This window comes from Callionymus lyra, chromosome 18 (assembly GCF_982586985.1).
Source record: "Callionymus lyra chromosome 18, fCalLyr1.hap1.1, whole genome shotgun sequence".
NCBI lineage: Eukaryota > Metazoa > Chordata > Actinopteri > Syngnathiformes > Callionymidae > Callionymus > Callionymus lyra.
Window position 1 is genome coordinate 2,380,045 of NC_141835.1, and position 19,740 is coordinate 2,399,784.

Consider the following 19,740-nt stretch of genomic DNA (forward strand, 5'->3'; position numbering starts at 1 on the left):
TTTTAACGTTTTAACAAATTCTAGAGTTGCGTTATAATATTGTGTGTCTTTCTGTTCTGGGGTTGTGTTGATGTTTGTGTGTCTGTGTGAGACCTTCACTGCGAGTGTGTAGATTCAATGAATGATGAATCAAATATTAATAATGTTGTGTTTGACAAGAGTCATGTGACGGAGTGAACTGATGACATCATCACTGCGCGACTCTGAACATCTCCGTTGTGAGTCCGAGTGAAACTAGTTTTAAAGTTGAAACAAACAAAAACAAAATCATTTTTAGTGTAAAACACCAAATAATGTTTCACATTTAATGTCGTATCAAAGTGTCGTCATGGTAACAAAATAATATTCAGTGTTTTCTAAATATTTCAGTCGCGTGTTCGCACCTTCTATGGCTCTGATCCATGACAACAACACACATGTACACTGAGAACGACGCACACTTTCAAACACATGGCAACAAATCAACGACACACTATGGAAGTAAATCAGTGGCGACAGAATAAATTGAAACGACCTTGAACATGTTGAAACTTTTGATCTTTTTAAAAGCGTTTTATTCAGTAGAGATGTACTACACATCCTTATGTCATCATCACATGTTGACAGGAGGTTGTGTAGTACATCTCTCTAATAACGTCTATATTAAAATGTTTTTTTTTTTACATACAGTTTGATCTTCTTATTACAATAATTCAAAAATAATCTTTTAAATTTTATGTTTTTTTGATGAATAGTCTTTTTAATTCAATGTATAAAATGTGTCTCCAGACAAAACCAACAGAGCTACTGGATCCAACTCTCAGCCAATCACATGACGCACGGACGGTCATGTGACGCGTTGTTGATCATTGGACGGTAAGTAAATACATATATTTATATATATATATATATAAATACATAATAATATTTAATAATAAATATTTATATATATTTATTTTCAGGAATTATTTACATATTTAAATGAGTTTAGATCCAGTCGCTCGTTTGGTTCTGTCTGGAACTTTGATGCCAACCAAAAATTAATGGAATTAGAAGATCAAACTTTTGAATTAAATGAATAAAACTAATGACGTGAATCAATAATGAAAAATATATAAATACATGTAAAAGTTTCAACAATTCAAAGTAATACTCGGATCTACTTCCAGACTCGATACATTCCTGTTGAACACGTGTGTGTTCAGTGGACACAACAGTGCGAGTACACACCTGTGTGTGTGTGTGTTCAGTGGACACAACAGTGTGAGTACACACCTGTGTGTGTGTGTGTGTTCAGCGTCCGGACACACACTGGCGGCAGAGTCTCCCTGAGTCACTGCAGCTTCTGCGGAACCTTCCAGCTCCTCCAGAAGCGGTGGCACGAGAGCTCCAGCAGCTCCACGCCGCCCACCAGCTTCTGCTGCAGCGTGAACAGCAGCACCATGAGCAGGAAGTAGATCCTGACGCCGGCGCAGAGCCACAGGGCGCCGAGGCAGGCGGCGATGAAGCCGCTCCAGTAGAGCAGCGACGCCGCCTTGATCAGCGCCACGCGCAGCTCCGTCTTGCACGGCGGCACCCGAGCCACGCCCTCCTTCTCGAAGCCGCGCGGCTCCGCGCCGTAGAAGTCGCGCAGGCGCGCCTCCTTCTCCGCCCAGCGCTCGCGGCACCACGACTCCAGCGCCGCGGCGGAGGCGGGCAGCGACGCCACGGGGTGGCGGGACACGTGGAAGTGGATCTCGCGGGGGAAGAGTCCCAGCACCAGGTGGCGCTCCGTCTGAGGGATGTTCTTGGGGTACGCCACCGTGATGTCATGGACCGCGTCCAGGTTGTTGCCTGAAGAACACAGTGACACGTGTAGTGGAGCTGCTGCACTAAATACACACTTGTGCGTTCATCCACTTTTGTTGAGAACATGTCAACAAGAAAACACCTGTGTGTGTCTGTTTTAATGTGTGTGTGTGTGTGTGTTTTATTGTTGTTTGTGTGTGTTTCACTTTGTGTCTGTTTTATTGTCGGGTGTGTTTGTTTGTCGGTTTTTATGTATTTTGTGTGTGTGATTCACTTTGTGTCTGTTTTCATGTTGTGCGTGTGTGTGTTGTAATGCTGTGTATGTTTTTCAATGTGTGTTTGCTTTAATTTGGTTTGTGTGATTCACTTTGTGTCTGTTTTATTGTCGGGTGTTTTTGTTTGTCGGTTTTTATGTATTTTGTGTGTGTGATTCACTTTGTGTCTGTTTTCATGTTGTGCGTGTGTGTGTGTTGTATTGCTGTGTATGTTTTTCAATGTGTGTTTGCTTTAATTTGGTTTGTGTGATTCACTTTGTGTCTGTTTTAACATTGTGTGTCCGTTTTATTGTCGGGTGTGTTTGTGTGTCGGTTTTTATGTATTTTGTGTGTGTGATTCACTTTGTGTCTGTTTTCATGTTGTGCGTGTGTGTGTTGTAATGCTGTGTGTGTTTTTCAATGTGGGTTTGCTTTAATTTTGTTTGATTCACTTTGTGTCTGTTTTAATGTGTGTGTGTGTGTGTGTTTTATTGTTGTTTGTGTGTGTTTCACTTTGTGTCTGTTTTAACATTGTGTGTCTGTTTTATTGTCGGGTGTGTTTGTGTGTCGGTTTTTATGTATTTTGTGTGTGTGATTCACTTTGTGTCTGTTTTCATGTTGTGCGTGTGTGTGTTGTAATGCTGTGTGTGTTTTTCAATGTGTGTTTGCTTTAATTTGGTTTGTGTGATTCACTTTGTGTCTGTTTTAACATTGTGTGTCTGTTTTATTGTCGGGTGTGTTTGTGTGTCGGTTTTTATGTATTTTGTGTGTGTGATTCACTTTGTGTCTGTTTTCATGTTGTGCGTGTGTGTGTTGTAATGCTGTGTATGTTTTTCAATGTGTGTTTGCTTTAATTTGGTTTGTGTGATTCACTTTGTGTCTGTTTTAATGTGTGTCTGTTTTATTGTCGGGTGTTTTTGTTTGTCGGTTTTTATGTATTTTGTGTGTGTGATTCACTTTGTGTCTGTTTTCATGTTGTGCGTGTGTGTGTTGTAATGCTGTGTGTGTTTTTCAATGTGTGTTTGCTTTAATTTTGTTTGTGTGATTCACTTTGTGTCTGTTTTAATGTGTCTGTCTGATTTATTGTTGTTTGTGTGCGTTTCACTTTGTGTCTGTTTTAATATTGTGTGTCTGTTTAAAGGTTGTGTGTCTGTTTTAAAGGTTATATGTCCATTTTAATGTGCGTGTGTGTCCGTTTTATTGTTGGGTGTGTTTGTGTGTCTGTTTAAATGGTGTGTGTCTGTTTTAATGTTGTGTGTGCGTCTGTTTTAATGTGTGTGTCTGATTTATTGTTGTTTGTGTGTGTTTCACTTTGTGTCTGTTTTAATATTGTGTCTGTTTAAAGGTTGTGTGTCTGTTTTAAAGGTTATATGTCCATTTTAATGTGCGTGTGTGTCCGTTTTATTGTTGGGTGTGTTTGTGTGTCTGTTTAAATGGTGTGTGTCTGTTTTAATGTTGTGTGTCTGTGTCCATTTCAATTTTTGTCTGTTATAATATTGTGTGTCTGTTTAAAGGTTGTGTGTCTGTGTCCATTTCAATTTGTGTCTGTTTTAATATTGTGTGTTTTAATGCTGTGTGTGTGTGTGTTGGTGTGTGTGTTTCCATGTGTTCATCTGCTTTAATGTTCTGTGTCTGTTTTAATGTTGTGTGTCTGTTTTAATGCTGTGTGTGCGTCTGTTTTAAAGTGTGTCGGTTTTACTATTGTGTGTTTGTTTTACTGTTGTATGGATGATTCAAATGTTTGTGTTGTAACGTTGTGCCGGTGACATTAAAACAAGCGTTTCTAAAGTGTGACGGTGACATTATTGACAACAATATGAATGTTTTCACGTCACAGAACACGCGCGGTGACCGACCTTGACGCAGGCGCTCCACGATGAAGGTGAACCCGGTGGTCCGAGGGTGAAGCACGTACTCAAACTTGGGTAAGTTGTTCTGAGCCGCGAACTTGTCACTTCTGGCTCTTGTGTTTTCTGAGACAAACAGCAGGTGTCGCTATAGTTACACTTTCTTTCACGTTTGTCCACAACTTTATTGACTTTACACACTTACAGGAACATGTTAGTGAAGCTACAGCTCATTAGTCCATGAAGTTACAACATCAACCAATGGGACGCTTTCTTTGTCATAAGCTCCGCCCACTGAGTGGAGCACTAAGAGATGTTATTGGATGTGACGCGTGTCAATCAAAACAGCTGATTTGAAGATTATGAAGTCATGAAGTGAAAGTCGTTTGTTATCAACTCATGTCAGGAATTAAAAGACATTTAACATCTTTATTTTGTAAAGTCACTTTACTTTTATAACTCATTTACTGCTGAACCATCAAATCAATCCTGTTTAAGTGACAAACTTGTCCTGCTTTATTGTTCTGTGTGTGTCTGTATTAATGGTGTGTGTGTCTGTTTTAATGTTGTGTGCCTGTTTTAATGTTGTGTGCCTGTTTTAATGTTGTGTGTGTGTCTGTTTTAATGTTGTGTGTGTGTCTGTATTAATGGTGTGTGTGTCTGTATTAATGGTGTGTGTGTCTGTTTTAATGTTGTGTGCCTGTTTTAATGGTGTGTGTGTCTGTTTTAATGTTGTGTGTGTGTCTGTATTAATGGTGTGTGTGTGTCTGTATTAATGGTGTGTGTGTCTGTTTTAATGTTGTGTGTCTGTTTTAATGTTGTGTGTGTGTCTGTTTTAATGGTGTGTGTGTCTGTTTTAATGTTGTGTGTCTGTTTTAATGTTGTGTGTGTGTCTGTTTTAATGGTGTGTGTGTGTCTGTTTTAATGTTGTGTGTCTGTTTTAATGTTGTGTGTGTGTCTGTATTAATGTTGTGTGTGTGTCTGTTTTAATGGTGTGTGTGTGTCTGTTTTAATGTTGTGTGTCTGTTTTAATGTTGTGTGTGTGTCTGTATTAATGGTGTGTGTGTGTCTGTTTTAATGTTGTGTGTCTGTTTTAATGTTGTGTGTGTGTCTGTATTAATGGTGTGTGTGTCTGTTTTAATGTTGTGTGCCTGTTTTAATGTTGTGTGTGTGTCTGTATTAATGGTGTGTGTGTCTGTTTTAATGTTGTGTGCCTGTTTTAATGTTGTGTGTGTGTCTGTATTAATGGTGTGTGTGTCTGTTTTAATGTTGTGTGCCTGTTTTAATGTTGTGTGCCTGTTTTAATGTTTTGTGCCTGTTTTAATGTTGTGTGCCTGTTTTAATGTTGTGTGCCTGTTTTAATGTTGTGTGCCTGTTCTAATGTTGCGTGTCTGTTTTAATGTTGCGTGTCTGTTTTAATGGTGTGTGTGTCTGTTTTAATGTTGTGTGTCCGTTTTAATGTTGTGTGCCTGTTTTAATGTTGTGTGCCTGTTTTAATGTTGTGTGTGTGTCTGTATTAATGGTGTGTGTGCCTGTTTTAATGTTGTGTGCCTGTTTTAATGTTGTGTGCCTGTTCTAATGTTGCGTGTCTGTTTTAATGTTGCGTGTCTGTTTTAATGTTGCGTGTGTCTGTTTTAATGTTGTGTGTCCGTTTTAATGTTGTGTGCCTGTTTTAATGTTGTGTGTCTGTTTTAATGTTGTGTGCGTGTCTGCTTTAATGTTGTGTTCGTCTGAGGTCAGTGCTATACATTTGTTATTTTTATTTTTAGTAACACAACACAATGACACACAACAAAACTTGTTAAACTTCCTTTACGTCCAATTATTCCAGACAAACTATTTTCATGAACGTGTGTAACTAACAACACGACTGGTCGTCTTGTGACATCATCAGGTGTGAAGTGTGACTGAGCTCTGATTGGCTGGTGGAGTGTGTGCTCCTCCACCTGACACACACACATACACAGGTGTGTGTCAGGTGGAGTCCATGCTCACCTGTGAGGTCGGTGCCTTCAGGGAACAGCAGCAGCTGCAGAGGTTCTCTGATGTCACAGAAGTAGTCCAGCATGTTGCCGAGGTGCTGCTGGTCCGACTCCCAGCGGCGCTGGATGAAGACGAAGCAGGCGACTTGCATGGCCCAGCCTGGAAGACACGCTACTGTCGTTAACACAAGCTTTTATTATCAACATTCATTATTATTATTATTATTAACAGACCAACAACACGCGTAGAATCAAACTAAATACAACTTATTGACACAAATAAAACAATTATGAAATCAATCCATTTCTTAAGCAAATAAATGAATTCAAAGTGACATCAATATATGCAGTCAAACAAAAATGTTTTTTTCTTTGTCTTAAAGGTTGCTGGTTCGCTTCCAGGTCAGGAGGAAGTCAACCCGTGACCTTTCTGTGTGTAGTGTGTATGTTCTCCCCATGTTTACATGGGTTTACTCCGGACACTCCGATTTCCTCCCACAGTCCAGAAACATACAGAGGTTGATCGAGAACTTTGGGGAAATTGTCCGTAGGTATGAGTGTGTGTGTGAATGGTTGTGTGTCTTTGTGTGTCCTGAGACAGACGTCCTGTCCAGGGTGTCCCCTGCCTCTCGCCCTATGATACTGGGATAGACTCCAGTCTCCCTGCGACCCCAGTGAGGGATGAAGCGAAAGAGAATCAATGAATCAATGAATGTACTTTGGCTTCAAATCTAATTTAAACTCTCTTAGTTTCTCCAGATAGATCGAAATCAAATGAATAAACTTAAAGACATCGTTTACCTTGAGGTACAACACATGTCTATCTACTCTATACTTTTTAGGTGATATTAATATGTTGTAACATTTATCACATATTAAACAACTAGTAGATGAATCCTAAACTATTATTTTGACACTTGATTCAAAACAACTAGACTCAAAACTGGTAAATCTGCGAGAAAAACCTATGAAATGAATACTTGAGAGTATTCGACAACAACAAACACACAAAACTAACTCAGATTAAAAAGATTTTCGGGAGAGTTTTGCCACAAGAACCAAAGCAAACAACTTAACAAGTGTTTGCGAAGCACTTAAAGCAAATATCATCAACACTCACTGGTGGAAGAACAAATATTTAAACAAGAATTACAGAATTTACTGTTGGAATTGTGTCGCATCCATCTTACATACAAATACGTTGTCATACATTTGATTAACTTTCTTGAGAGTACCCGGAGTAAACCCACACAAACACAGGGAGAATTTAAAACTGAAGTTAGTGGCGACATTTTACAATTCTTCATCATATTTTACAAATATTTATTTTATCGTTTATATTTCAATGAAGTGCAATTAAAAATATATATATATATATTTTTTTTTATTAACAACTAATATGAAAATATTCATGTTCACGTTTGTGTTGCAATTAAACTTCTGGCCTCGAGATGGCAGCAGTCGTTACGTCCTCCAGAGCTAAAGGAAGAATGATGACTGAGGACGAGAGGATACAGTGAGTCCAGCAGGTTTTAAAGCTGATGTTTGGACATATTTTGGTTTGAAAACAAATGAAATTAGTTACGACTTCAAGAGTCATGTGGTCTGTAAATACTACAACACCAGAGTCAAGTACTGGACAATACTACACATATATACTTGTTACTACACTATCACAACACCAGAGTCAAGTACTGGACAATACTACACATATATACTTGTTACTACACTATCACAACACTAGAGTCAAGTACTGGACAATACTACACATATATACGTGTTACTACACTATCACAACACCAGAGTCAAGTACTGGACAATACTACACATATGTACTTGTTACTACACTATCACAACACCAGAGTCAAGTACTGGACAATACTACACATATATACTTGTTACTACACTATCACAACACCAGAGTCAAGTACTGGACAATACTACACATATATACTTGTTACTACACTATCACAACACCAGAGTCAAGTACTGGACAATACTACACATATATACTTGTTACTACACTATCACAACACCAGAGTCAAGTACTGGACAATACTACACATATATATACTTGTTACTACACTATCACAACACCAGTGTCAAGTACTGGACAATACTACACATATATACTTGTTACTACACTATCACAACACCAGAGTCAAGTACTGGACAATACTACACATATATACTTGTTACTACACTATCACAACACCAGAGTCAAGTACTGGACAATACTACACATATATACTTGTTACTACACTATCACAACACCAGAGTCAAGTACTGGACAATACTACACATATATACTTGTTACTACACTATCACAACACCAGAGTCAAGTACTGGACAATACTACACATATATACTTGTTACTACACTATCACTGTATTTCACTATATATTGTAGTGTTGTATCGTGGCATCAACACACTCTTGATAATACACATATCCAATAATGAAGTCAAAAAAAGATTAAAATTACAAAACACTTAGTTGAAGTGAAACTGAAGTGAAACCACTGGATGAAGTTTTGAGCAAATACAAAGAAAGTAGAACAAATATTCGTCAAGCATCAAAGGAAGAGGAAAAACTAATATTTGAGTAACTTTGAAACTAGAGGAACCAGAAGTAATACTTCATGAAATAATGCATGTACTCAGGGATCCTAACTGGATTCATGAGATCAGAGAGAGGTCATCAGATCTATACCCACCAAAGCCCGGCACGGCCTTGAGTGCAGCCTTCAGGCAGATCTTCTCCAGGCGCAGGTAGCTGTACCTGAGCAGGCAGCACCACAGGAACATCCAGTCCAGCCGCGTTCTGTGGTTCATGATGATGACGCTGCGCTCGCCGGGAACGAAACCCTCTCCAGTTATTACCACCTTCACCCCGAACACCAGCTCCAGCAGCGACTGAGAAGATACAGTTACAGTATTCACTTTCAGAAGTACAGAAATAACAAGTGTGTATCTCACTCACCTGTACTACCTGAACACATCTTAGATTACAGTAGAAATACTTTGATTACAGTTGAAATACTTTGATTACAGTTGAAATACTTTGATTGCAGTTGAAATACTTTGATTACAGTTGAAATAATTTGATTGCAGTTGAAATACTTTGATTACAGTTGAAATAATTTGATTACATTGGAAATACTTTGATTACAGTTGAAATACTTTGATTGCAGTTGAAATACTTTGATTACAGTTGAAATAATTTGATTATAGGTGAAGTACTTTGATTACAGTTGAAATACTTTGATTGCAGTTGAAATACTTTGATTACAGTTGAAATAATTTGATTATAGGTGAAGTACTTTGATTACAGTTGAAATAATTTGATTATAGGTGAAGTACTTTGATTACAGTTGAAATACTTTGATTGCAGTTGAAATACTTTGATTACAGTTGAAATAATTTGATTATAGGTGAAGTACTTTGATTACAGTTGAAATACTTTGATAACAGTTGAAATACTTTGATTGCAGTTGAAATACTTTGATTACAGTTGAAATAATTTGATTATAGGTGAAGTACTTTGATTACAGTTGAAATACTTTGATAACAGTTGAAATACTTTGATTACAGTTGAAATACTTTGATTGCAGTTGAAATACTTTGATTACAGTTGAAATAATTTGATTATAGGTGAAGTACTTTGATTACAGTTGAAATACTTTGATAACAGTTGAAATACTTTGATTACAGTTGAAATACTTTGATTACAGTTGAAATACTTTGATTGCAGTTGAAATACTTTGATTACAGTTGAAATAATTTGATTATAGGTGAAGTACTTTGATTACAGTTGAAATACTTTGATTGCAGTTGAAATACTTTGATTACAGTTGAAATAATTTGATTATAGGTGAAGTACTTTGATTACAGTTGAAATACTTTGATTGCAGTTGAAATACTTTGATTACAGTTGAAATAATTTGATTATAGGTGAAGTACTTTGATTACAGTTGAAATACTTTGATTACAGTTGAAATAATTAGATTATAGGTGAAGCACTTTGATTACAGTGGCAATACTTTTATTAAAGTTTAAATACTTTGATTACAGTTTAAATACTTTGATTACAGTTGAAATACTTTGATTACAGTAGAAATACTTTGATTATAGGTGAAGTACTTTGATTGCTGTTCTAAAAATTATAAGATTCTATTGGATGGATGGATTGATAAATTGATGGATGGATGGATGGATGGATAAATGGATGGATGGATGGATGGATGGATGGATGGATGGATGGATGGATGGATGGATGGATGGATGGATGGATGGATGGATGGATGGATGGATGGATGGATGGATGGATGGATGGATGGATGGATGGATGGATGGATGGATGGATGGATGGATGGATGGATGGATGGATGGATGGATGGATGGATGGATGGATGGATGGATGGATGGATGGATGGATGGATGGATGGATGGATGGATGGATGGATGGATGGATGGATGGATGGATGGATGGATGGATGGATGGATGGATGGATGGATGGATGGATGGATGGATGGATGGATGGATGGATGGATGGATGGATGGATGGATGGATGGATGGATGGATGGATGGATGGATGGATGGATGGATGGATGGATGGATGGATGGATGGATGGATGGATGGATGGATGGATGGATGGATGGATGGATGGATGGATGGATGGATGGATGGATGGATGGATGGATGGATGGATGGATGGATGGATGGATGGATGGATGGATGGATGGATGGATGGATGGATGGATGGATGGATGGATGGATGGATGGATGGATGGATGGATGGATGGATGGATGGATGGATGGATGGATGGATGGATGGATGGATGGATGGATGGATGGATGGATGGATGGATGGATGGATGGATGGATGGATGGATGGATGGATGGATGGATGGATGGATGGATGGATGGATGGATGGATGGATGGATGGATGGATGGATGGATGGATGGATGGATGGATGGATGGATGGATGGATGGATGGATGGATGGATGGATGGATGGATGGATGGATGGATGGATGGATGGATGGATGGATGGATGGATGGATGGATGGATGGATGGATGGATGGATGGATGGATGGATGGATGGATGGATGGATAGATAGATAGATAGATAGATAGATAGATGGATGGATGGATGGATGGATGGATCAAGAATGGATGGATGGATGGATTGATTGATAAATTGATGGATGGGTGGATGGATGTATAGATGGATGGATGGATGGATGGATGATCATACATTTAAAACCTAAACTTGTAAAATCATTGACAGAACCAGACTAGATGAATACATTAAAAAGGTCAGTCGGCTTAAGTTCTTCGAGCGACACATGCGAGCAGAAGCGTCAATAAAGGATTATAACTGATCTACTGACGGTGACCTCATGACAAGTACAAATAACCAGGATTAGTGAGTGAGATGACGAAGAACGCCGTCAGCCCGAGTGACTTAAGACCATCTGGCTCTAGGTAAAGTGGGCTGAAAGCAAACGGCTAAAGCCGGTCCACGCACCACGGGCAGGGTGAGCCAGGTCGCCACGATGCGGTCCGTGATCCAGCGGTACCAGGCCGGGGACAGCAGCATGAGGGGCAGCACCGGCCCCAGCATGAAGATGCTGCCGAAGAAGCTGCCCAGGAACAGGGTCACCACGAAGTACAGACCCCTGAGCGACACCGCCATCTGAGGACACAAAGAAGACCATCAACCTTCAGATCATCAATCAATCAAATCAATCATTTCTTAAATCCACACTTCGATCAATCAGTGTCACGTTCTGTAAAGTTGTCAATTTGTACTTCTATGTCTCGTTGTTGTTTACGTCTCCGTCCGTCTGTGAACTGTGTGGCGCAGCTTGCTAGGCTCGGTTGCTATGGCGACGCGTCTTGGCTCAGTATATACAGTGAAGTAATACTAACTTATGATCTAGTCAAACACTAGTGATCCAGTGAAGTAATACTAACTTATGATCTAGTCAAACACTAGTGATCCAGTGAAGTAATACTAACTTATGATCTAGTCAAACACTAGTGATCCAGTGAAGTAATACTAACTTATGATCTAGTCAAACACTAGTGATCCAGTGAAGTAATACTAACTTATGATCTAGTCAAACACTAGTGATCCAGTGAAGTAATACTAACTTATGATCTAGTCAAACACTAGTGATCCAGTGAAGTAATACTAACTTATGATCTAGTCAAACACTAGTGATCCAGTGAAGTAATACTAACTTATGATCTAGTCAAACACTAGTGATCCAGTGAAGTAATACTAACTTATGATCTAGTCAAACACTAGTGATCCAGTGAAGTAATACTAACTTATGATCTAGTCAAACACTAGTGATCCAGTCACTCGTCTCTTTCAACCTCCTTTGTTAAAGAAACATATTGTAAGAACTTTTCCTCTCGTCTCAGTTGTTTTCCTATAAGATCGTGAACTTCCAAACAAATCTGTCCGTCTTCACCGTATGCTAACGAGCTAAGTTGTTAGCGTCATTTATAAAGTGTTATGTGTGCATCTTCACCGTATGCTAACGAGCTAAGTTGTTAGCGTCATTTATAAAGTGTTATGTGTGCGTCTTCACCGTATGCTAACGAGCTAAGTTGTTAGCGTCATTTATAAAGTGTTATGTGTGCGTCTTCACCGTATGCTAACGAGCTAAGTTGTTAGCGTCATTTATAAAGTGTTATGTGTGCATCTTCACCGTATGCTAACGAGCTAAGTTGTTAGCGTCATTTATAAAGTGTTATGTGTGCGTGTACAAGTATTTATTATTGATTTGGTGATATCGCGACGCGCCGGCGGCTCCTCTCTGATGTCACTCAGTTATCGAAACCGATGCAAGTCCCGCGAGACTGAGCGTTAGAAGTGATATTTTTCTACCATCATGTCGACACCGAAGCGTTGGAATAAAGGAAAGGGAAATATCGCAATCATTTTTCTTCTCTTAACCCCCAGACGTCCACTACTGTACTCGCTCCTGCACGCGGCTACATTTTTAGGTGAAGGCAAAAATATCACATTAATATAGATATCGCAATTCAAGACACTAATGTCGAATATCGCACTTGTTTCAAATTTCGTGCAGCTCTAATTTGATGTAATACATCACAGGGTATCATATTATTATCTCTGTATCGTGAAGCTAATCGTATAACAACACACACCCGTAGTATTTATGCAATATGTAGTACCACTTCAGGAAATACAATCAGCTCCTAAGTGATTTCTACACATGCAAGAGTCAGTGAGTGGCAATGAAATGAGATTAGAAGGGAAAGTGTTGATTAGTTGTTGACATTGCTGACTGCAGAAGTTGAAGCTGATGCCACAGGGAGCCACCAGCGTTTGTACTGCACTCGGAAAAGAGGAGGAAGAAAAAAGGGGGGAATTTGCACCTTTTCACCCCAATTACTCATATGACGGGAGGACGCTTCAGGCCAGGATAACACTGAGGGCGCCGACGACTCGCTCGACCTCGTTGAATCCCGGTGCGGCGCGCTGACGCAGTGCGTTGCACCTCGACAACCCCGAGAATAAAAGTGCGTCTGAAAAAAGTATGTGTGCGATAATAGCCTCGGAACTTCACAGGTAACGGATCCTAATGATGGAAAGTGTGAGGAAGAAGACGGGAAGGACATGCTGGCTCAGCACAAGAGGCCAGAATTAGACGCTCCTTAGAAAGAGAGCGCACACCCTTGTGCGACCGCAGCATCACTCACACACAACAACTTCACAACACACCTACAGACACACACAGGTTTTTCTTCGGAATAAAGCAGACGCCACTATTTATACAACGCGTCCATTTCCCGGCCTTTGTTTCCATTCTCCGAGCAAGAAGCACTTGTGACTCGAGGTTCAACATTCGTTTAATCACCGCAGTCGTGATCCTGAACGCACAACAGTAACACAACAGTAACACAACATACCAGTCATACTGCAGGTCTCTGGCGTCCACGGGGCATTCCAGACCCGGGGCGACGAGCAGACCTCCCTGCTGATCCACCTCCAGTTGAGAGGTCAGGTCTGTCCCGGCTCAACAACGACCAGACGCTTCAATGATCGACGACGTGAAACACGACTAACAACTTACAAATATCTTGTCGATCTCAAGTCGACAGCATTCATCGGAATATTCATTATTCACGGCTACGAAAACAATGTTGTTTTGTTCTCGTTCTTGAGAACATGAAAATAATGTCGTCAAAACAACACAGTAATTGTAGGTTTATAGGCCATAGTATCATTTTTCCTACTGCATGATTGTTTACTAAGAAGGTATTTTCAAATCTGATGTATTAAACAAACCTAAATAACTGGTGTTGATTTACAAAGTGATGCTTCAAAGGCTTAAACACTTGAATCTGAAGTTGATATTTCTAAAAATGAAAAAGACGAAACTTTCAAACATCCTAAAAGTTTGTTTTTTTCAACCGTCGTGTACATAGGATGAATGAAAATAATGTATATTCCTGTCACCAACATGAGGTTCAAGTGAAACAAAGAGGTTCAAAGATGACCTACACAGGTGCAGTGACCTACTTAAACAAAATTGGAGTCAAATTGTTCTTTAGTGTGTATTAATACAACCAAGGTTCACGAAAACATGCTTTTCTTGCACTGACATCTACAATTTGTGTTTGGTCTTCTAACCTTTACCAGGGTTCATTTAAAAAAGTGCTGAAGAAGTTGATTCTATGATGGCTAGTGATTCCAGAATGTGTTTTCAACACACTATAGAGAGCAGGGGGTGCAAAATACTTTCATGCAGTTTGCAATATTAATGTAGTACTTTACTGTTCTTGCCTAGTCTTAAACATCTCACAACTCTAGTGTCATTAAACATCAACTAGTATCAACTCTGGTGTCATTAAACATCAACTAGTATCAACTCTGGTGTCATTAAACATCAACTAGTATCAACTCTGGTGTCATTAAACATCAACTAGTATCGACTCTGGTGTCATTAAACATCAACTAGTATCGACTCTGGTGTCATTAAACATCAACTAGTATCAACTCTGGTGTCATTAAACATCAACTAGTATCAACTCTGGTGTCATTAAACATCACCTAGTATCGACTCTGGTGTCATTAAACATCAACTAGTATCGACTCTGGTGTCATTAAACATCAACTAGTATCGACTCTGGTGTCATTAAACATCAACTAGTATCAACTCTGGTGTCATTAAACATCAACTAGTATCAACTCTGGTGTCATTAAACATCAACTAGTATCAACTCTGGTGTCATTAAACATCACCTAGTATCGACTCTGGTGTCATTAAACATCAACTAGTATCAACTCTGGTTTCATTAAACATCAACTAGTATCGACTCTGGTGTCATTAAACATCAACTAGTATCGACTCTGGTGTCATTAAACATCAACTAGTATCGACTCTGGTGTCATTAAACATCAACTAGTATCAACTCTGGTGTCATTAAACATCAACTAGTATCAACTCTGATGTCATTAAACATCAACTAGTATCAACTCTGATGTCATTAAACATCAACTAGTATCAACTCTGGTGTCATTAAACATCAACTAGTATCAACTCTGGTGTCATTAAACATCAACTAGTATCGACTCTGGTGTCATTAAACATCAACTAGTATCAACTCTGGTGTCATTAAACATCAACTAGTATCAACTCTGGTGTCATTAAACATCAACTAGTATCAACTCTGGTGTCATTAAACATCAACTAGTATCAACTCTGGTGTCATTAAACATCAACTAGTATCAACTCTGGTGTCATTAAACATCAACTAGTATCGACTCTGGTGTCATTAAACATCAACTAGTATCGACTCTGGTGTCATTAAACATCAACTAGTATCGACTCTGGTGTCATTAAACATCAACTAGTATCAACTCTGGTGTCATTAAACATCAACTAGTATCAACTCTGGTGTCATTTAACATCAACTAGTATCAACTCTGTTGTCATTAAACATCAACTAGTATCGACTCTGGTGTCATTAAACATCAACTAGTATCAACTCTGGTGTCATTAAACATCAACTAGTATCAACTCTGGTGTCATTAAACATCAACTAGTATCAACTCTGGTGTCATTAAACATCAACTAGTATCAACTCTGGTGTCATTAAACATCAACTAGTATCAACTCTGGTGTCATTAAACATCAACTAGTATCAACTCTGGTGTCATGTAATAAATGTTCCTCAAGATGCAGTAACTTCTCATCATGACCATGTTTTAATTATTACTTTATAAAGTTGCTCTGAAATCTGGACGAACGAGAGGTTACGAGAGTCCGTTATGATGTAAAAATGGCTTCACTCCTCCTCCAGCTGTAATCACGCTTTGTTTATACAACGAGTCCCTCGGAGGTGGAGACCATTGATGACGCACGGTGACAAACCTTCATGTTTGACCAATCACAGCAGAGTGGGTGTGGTTATAGTCAACAAGATTTAATTTCCAAAACAACAGTGTTTTCAGTGGGCGGAGCCTAAGATCATTTTCTAATGTCAATATAAAAGAGAGTTTTTCACAAAAACACACTGAAGATACAATAGAGTCACACATCACAACAACACACACACACTAATGATACAATAGAGTCACACATCACAACAACACACACACACTGATGGTACAATAGAGTCACACATCAAAACAACACACACACTGATGATACAATAGAGTCACACATCACAACAACACACACACTGATGATACAATAGAGTCACACATCACAACAACACACACACTGATGATACAATAGAGTCACACATCACAACACACACACACTGATGATACAATAGAGTCACACATCAGAACAACACACACACTGATGATACAATAGAGTCACACATCACAACAACATACACACTGATGATACAATAGGGTCACACATCACAACAACACACACTGATGATACAATAGAGTCACACATCACAACAACACACACTGATGATACAATAGAGTCAAACATCAGAACAACACACACACTGATGATACAATAGAGTCACACATCACAACAACATACACACTGATGATACAATAGGGTCACACATAGGAACAACACACACACTGATGATACAATAGAGTCACACATAACAACAACACACACACACTGATGATACAATAGAGTCACACATCACAACAACATACACACTGATGATACAATAGAGTCACACATCACAACAACACACACACACACTGATGATACAATAGAGTCACACATCAAAACAACAACACACACACACTGATGATACAATAGAGTCACACATCACAACAACAACACACACACACTGATGATACAATAGAGTCACACATCACAACAACACACACACTGATGATACAATAGAGTCACACATCACAACAACACACACACTGATGATACAAAAGAGTCACACATCACAACAACAACACACACACACTGATGATAATATAAGGTAAGGTAAGGTAAAACTTAATTGACCCCTCAGGAGGTCTCCAAATTGTTTTTTTCCAATAGAAAAATACAGAAATTTTTCATAAAAAATAAATCAAAATAAAATAAGAACATAAAGAGAAATAAAGAGAAAGAACACGATGATACAATCTAAGTCTAAAGATAAAGATCAAAGAAAAACAACAAAGACAAAGATACAAAGACTAACAGAACAGAACATCCAGATACTCTCACTCCACTTCATTTAATAGCCCGAGGAATGAATGAGTCCCTGAGTCTATTTGTTTTGCACCTGGGAGGAGCATTCGTGCTTCATCTGCTTCTCTGCTCACTGATGACAGTGTTCAGAGGATGACTGTCATCATCATGATGGACAGTAGTTTGTTCAGTGATCTCCTCTCAGCAACTGTCACCAGTGAGTCCAGCTTCATTCCAACCACAGAGCCAGCCCTCCTGATCAACCTGTTGACCTCCTCTTGGACACATTTCCACCCCAACACACCACAGCATAGAACACTGGCCACCACAGACTGGTAGAACATGCAGAGGAGCTTCTTGCAGATGTTAAATGATCGAAGCCTCCTCAGAAAGTACTTCTACTCTGAACCTTCTTATACACATGGTCTGTGTTGCAGGACCAGTTTACTGTCCAGACACACACAACTATCTCCACCTCATATAGAGTCACACATCACCACAACACACACACACACTGATGATACAATAGAGTCACACATCACAACAACACACACACTGATGATGCAATAGAGTCACACATCACAACAACAACACACACTGATGATACAATAGTCACACATCACAACAACAACACACACACACTGATGATACAATAGAGTCACACATCTCAACAACACACACACTGATGATGCAATAGAGTCACACATCTCAACAACACACACACTGATGATGCAATAGAGTCACACATCTCAACAACACACACACTGATGATGCAATAGAGTCACACATCACAACAACATACACACTGATGATGCAATAGAGTCACACATCTCAACAACACACACACTGATGATGCAATAGAGTCACACATCACAACAACAACACACACTGATGATACAATAGTCACACATCACAACAACAACACACACACACTGATGATACAATAGAGTCACACATCACAACAACACACACACTGATGATACAATAGAGTCACACATCACAACAACAACACACACTGATGATACAATAGTCACACATCACAACAACAACACACACACACTGATGATACAATAGAGTCACACATCACAACAACACACACTGATGATACAATAGTCACACATCACAACAACAACACACACACACTGATGATACAATAGAGTCACACATCACAACAACAACACACACTGATGATACAATAGTCACACATCACAACAACACACACACACTGATGATACAATAGAGTCACACATCACAACAACAACACACACTGATGATACAATAGAGTCACACATCACAACAACAACACACACTGATGATACAATAGAGTCACACATCACAACAACAACACACACTGATGATACAATAGAGTCACACATCACAACAACAACACACACTGATGATACAATAGAGTCACACACACGAACATCAACACATTAGTTAAACTCTAAAGTGCCTTTAAATAAAAATAAAATATGATTTGATTCCTTAAATAAAATGAATTTAAAGCTACAAGCAACTAAACTGTGTCTTATTCACGTGTTTAATGTTACATCTCGTCACACTTTAAACACTTTAATGTCGACTTAAAACACGTATCAACGCCATATAATGTATAATTTTAAAATGGTGTGTTACAGCACAACAGGTTGTTAAATGATCATATTAACTTGAGATATTGTAAACTATTGTAATAAAGTAACATCTAAAGTTGTAATAATGTGTTATTATCTCCTAAAATCCACTGTTTCGTGATCGTTGACGTACAAAGACAAACATTGCTGCCATGTTTACATTCTACTCGTGTCTATCAGGGCGGATCTAATGCTACCTTAGCAATGAAACACAACATCTACACGCTTCACGAGACACGGCGTGGTTTGTAAAACATTTTCTTAACATATGCTTAAAAAAAACTCACCTTTTTGAGTTTTTCCTCCTCAATCAAAGTTGTTCACTGACAGCAGCTAACAGGCTAACGGCTAACAGAACTTGACATAGCAGCCCGAGCTAGCATGCTAACATGCTAACTGTCACTCCCGCGGTGCTAGAGAGGATCTCGAGGCACGAACACAAACTACACGCACTTGCGAGACTTGAACAGAAAAGTGTTTTTCGACGAGAAACCGCGAGAGCTTCGGGTCTGTTGGCTCTGCTTGGAAAGTGCAGCGTCTCGCTAACACAGCCTCGCATGTTGTTGCGCAGTGACGTCGACAGGTGGCGCTGTTTC

General features: G+C 39.0%; 1 protein-coding gene across 1 annotated transcript; it reads right to left on the reverse strand.

Moving 5' to 3' along the window:
* Positions 1–267: 267 nt before the first annotated feature.
* On the reverse strand, positions 268–19,695 carry lclat1 (lysocardiolipin acyltransferase 1). The gene is made up of 6 exons (XM_087779938.1): positions 19,432–19,695; positions 11,387–11,554; positions 8,566–8,764; positions 5,864–6,010; positions 3,878–3,994; positions 268–1,812 (listed from the first exon to the last, which is right to left on the reverse strand). Exons 2-6 carry the CDS (start codon positions 11,552–11,554, stop codon positions 1,313–1,315), a joined length of 1,131 nt encoding a protein of 376 aa, XP_087636064.1. The 5' UTR covers positions 19,432–19,695; the 3' UTR covers positions 268–1,312.
* Between the last annotated feature and the right edge of the window lie 45 nt (positions 19,696–19,740).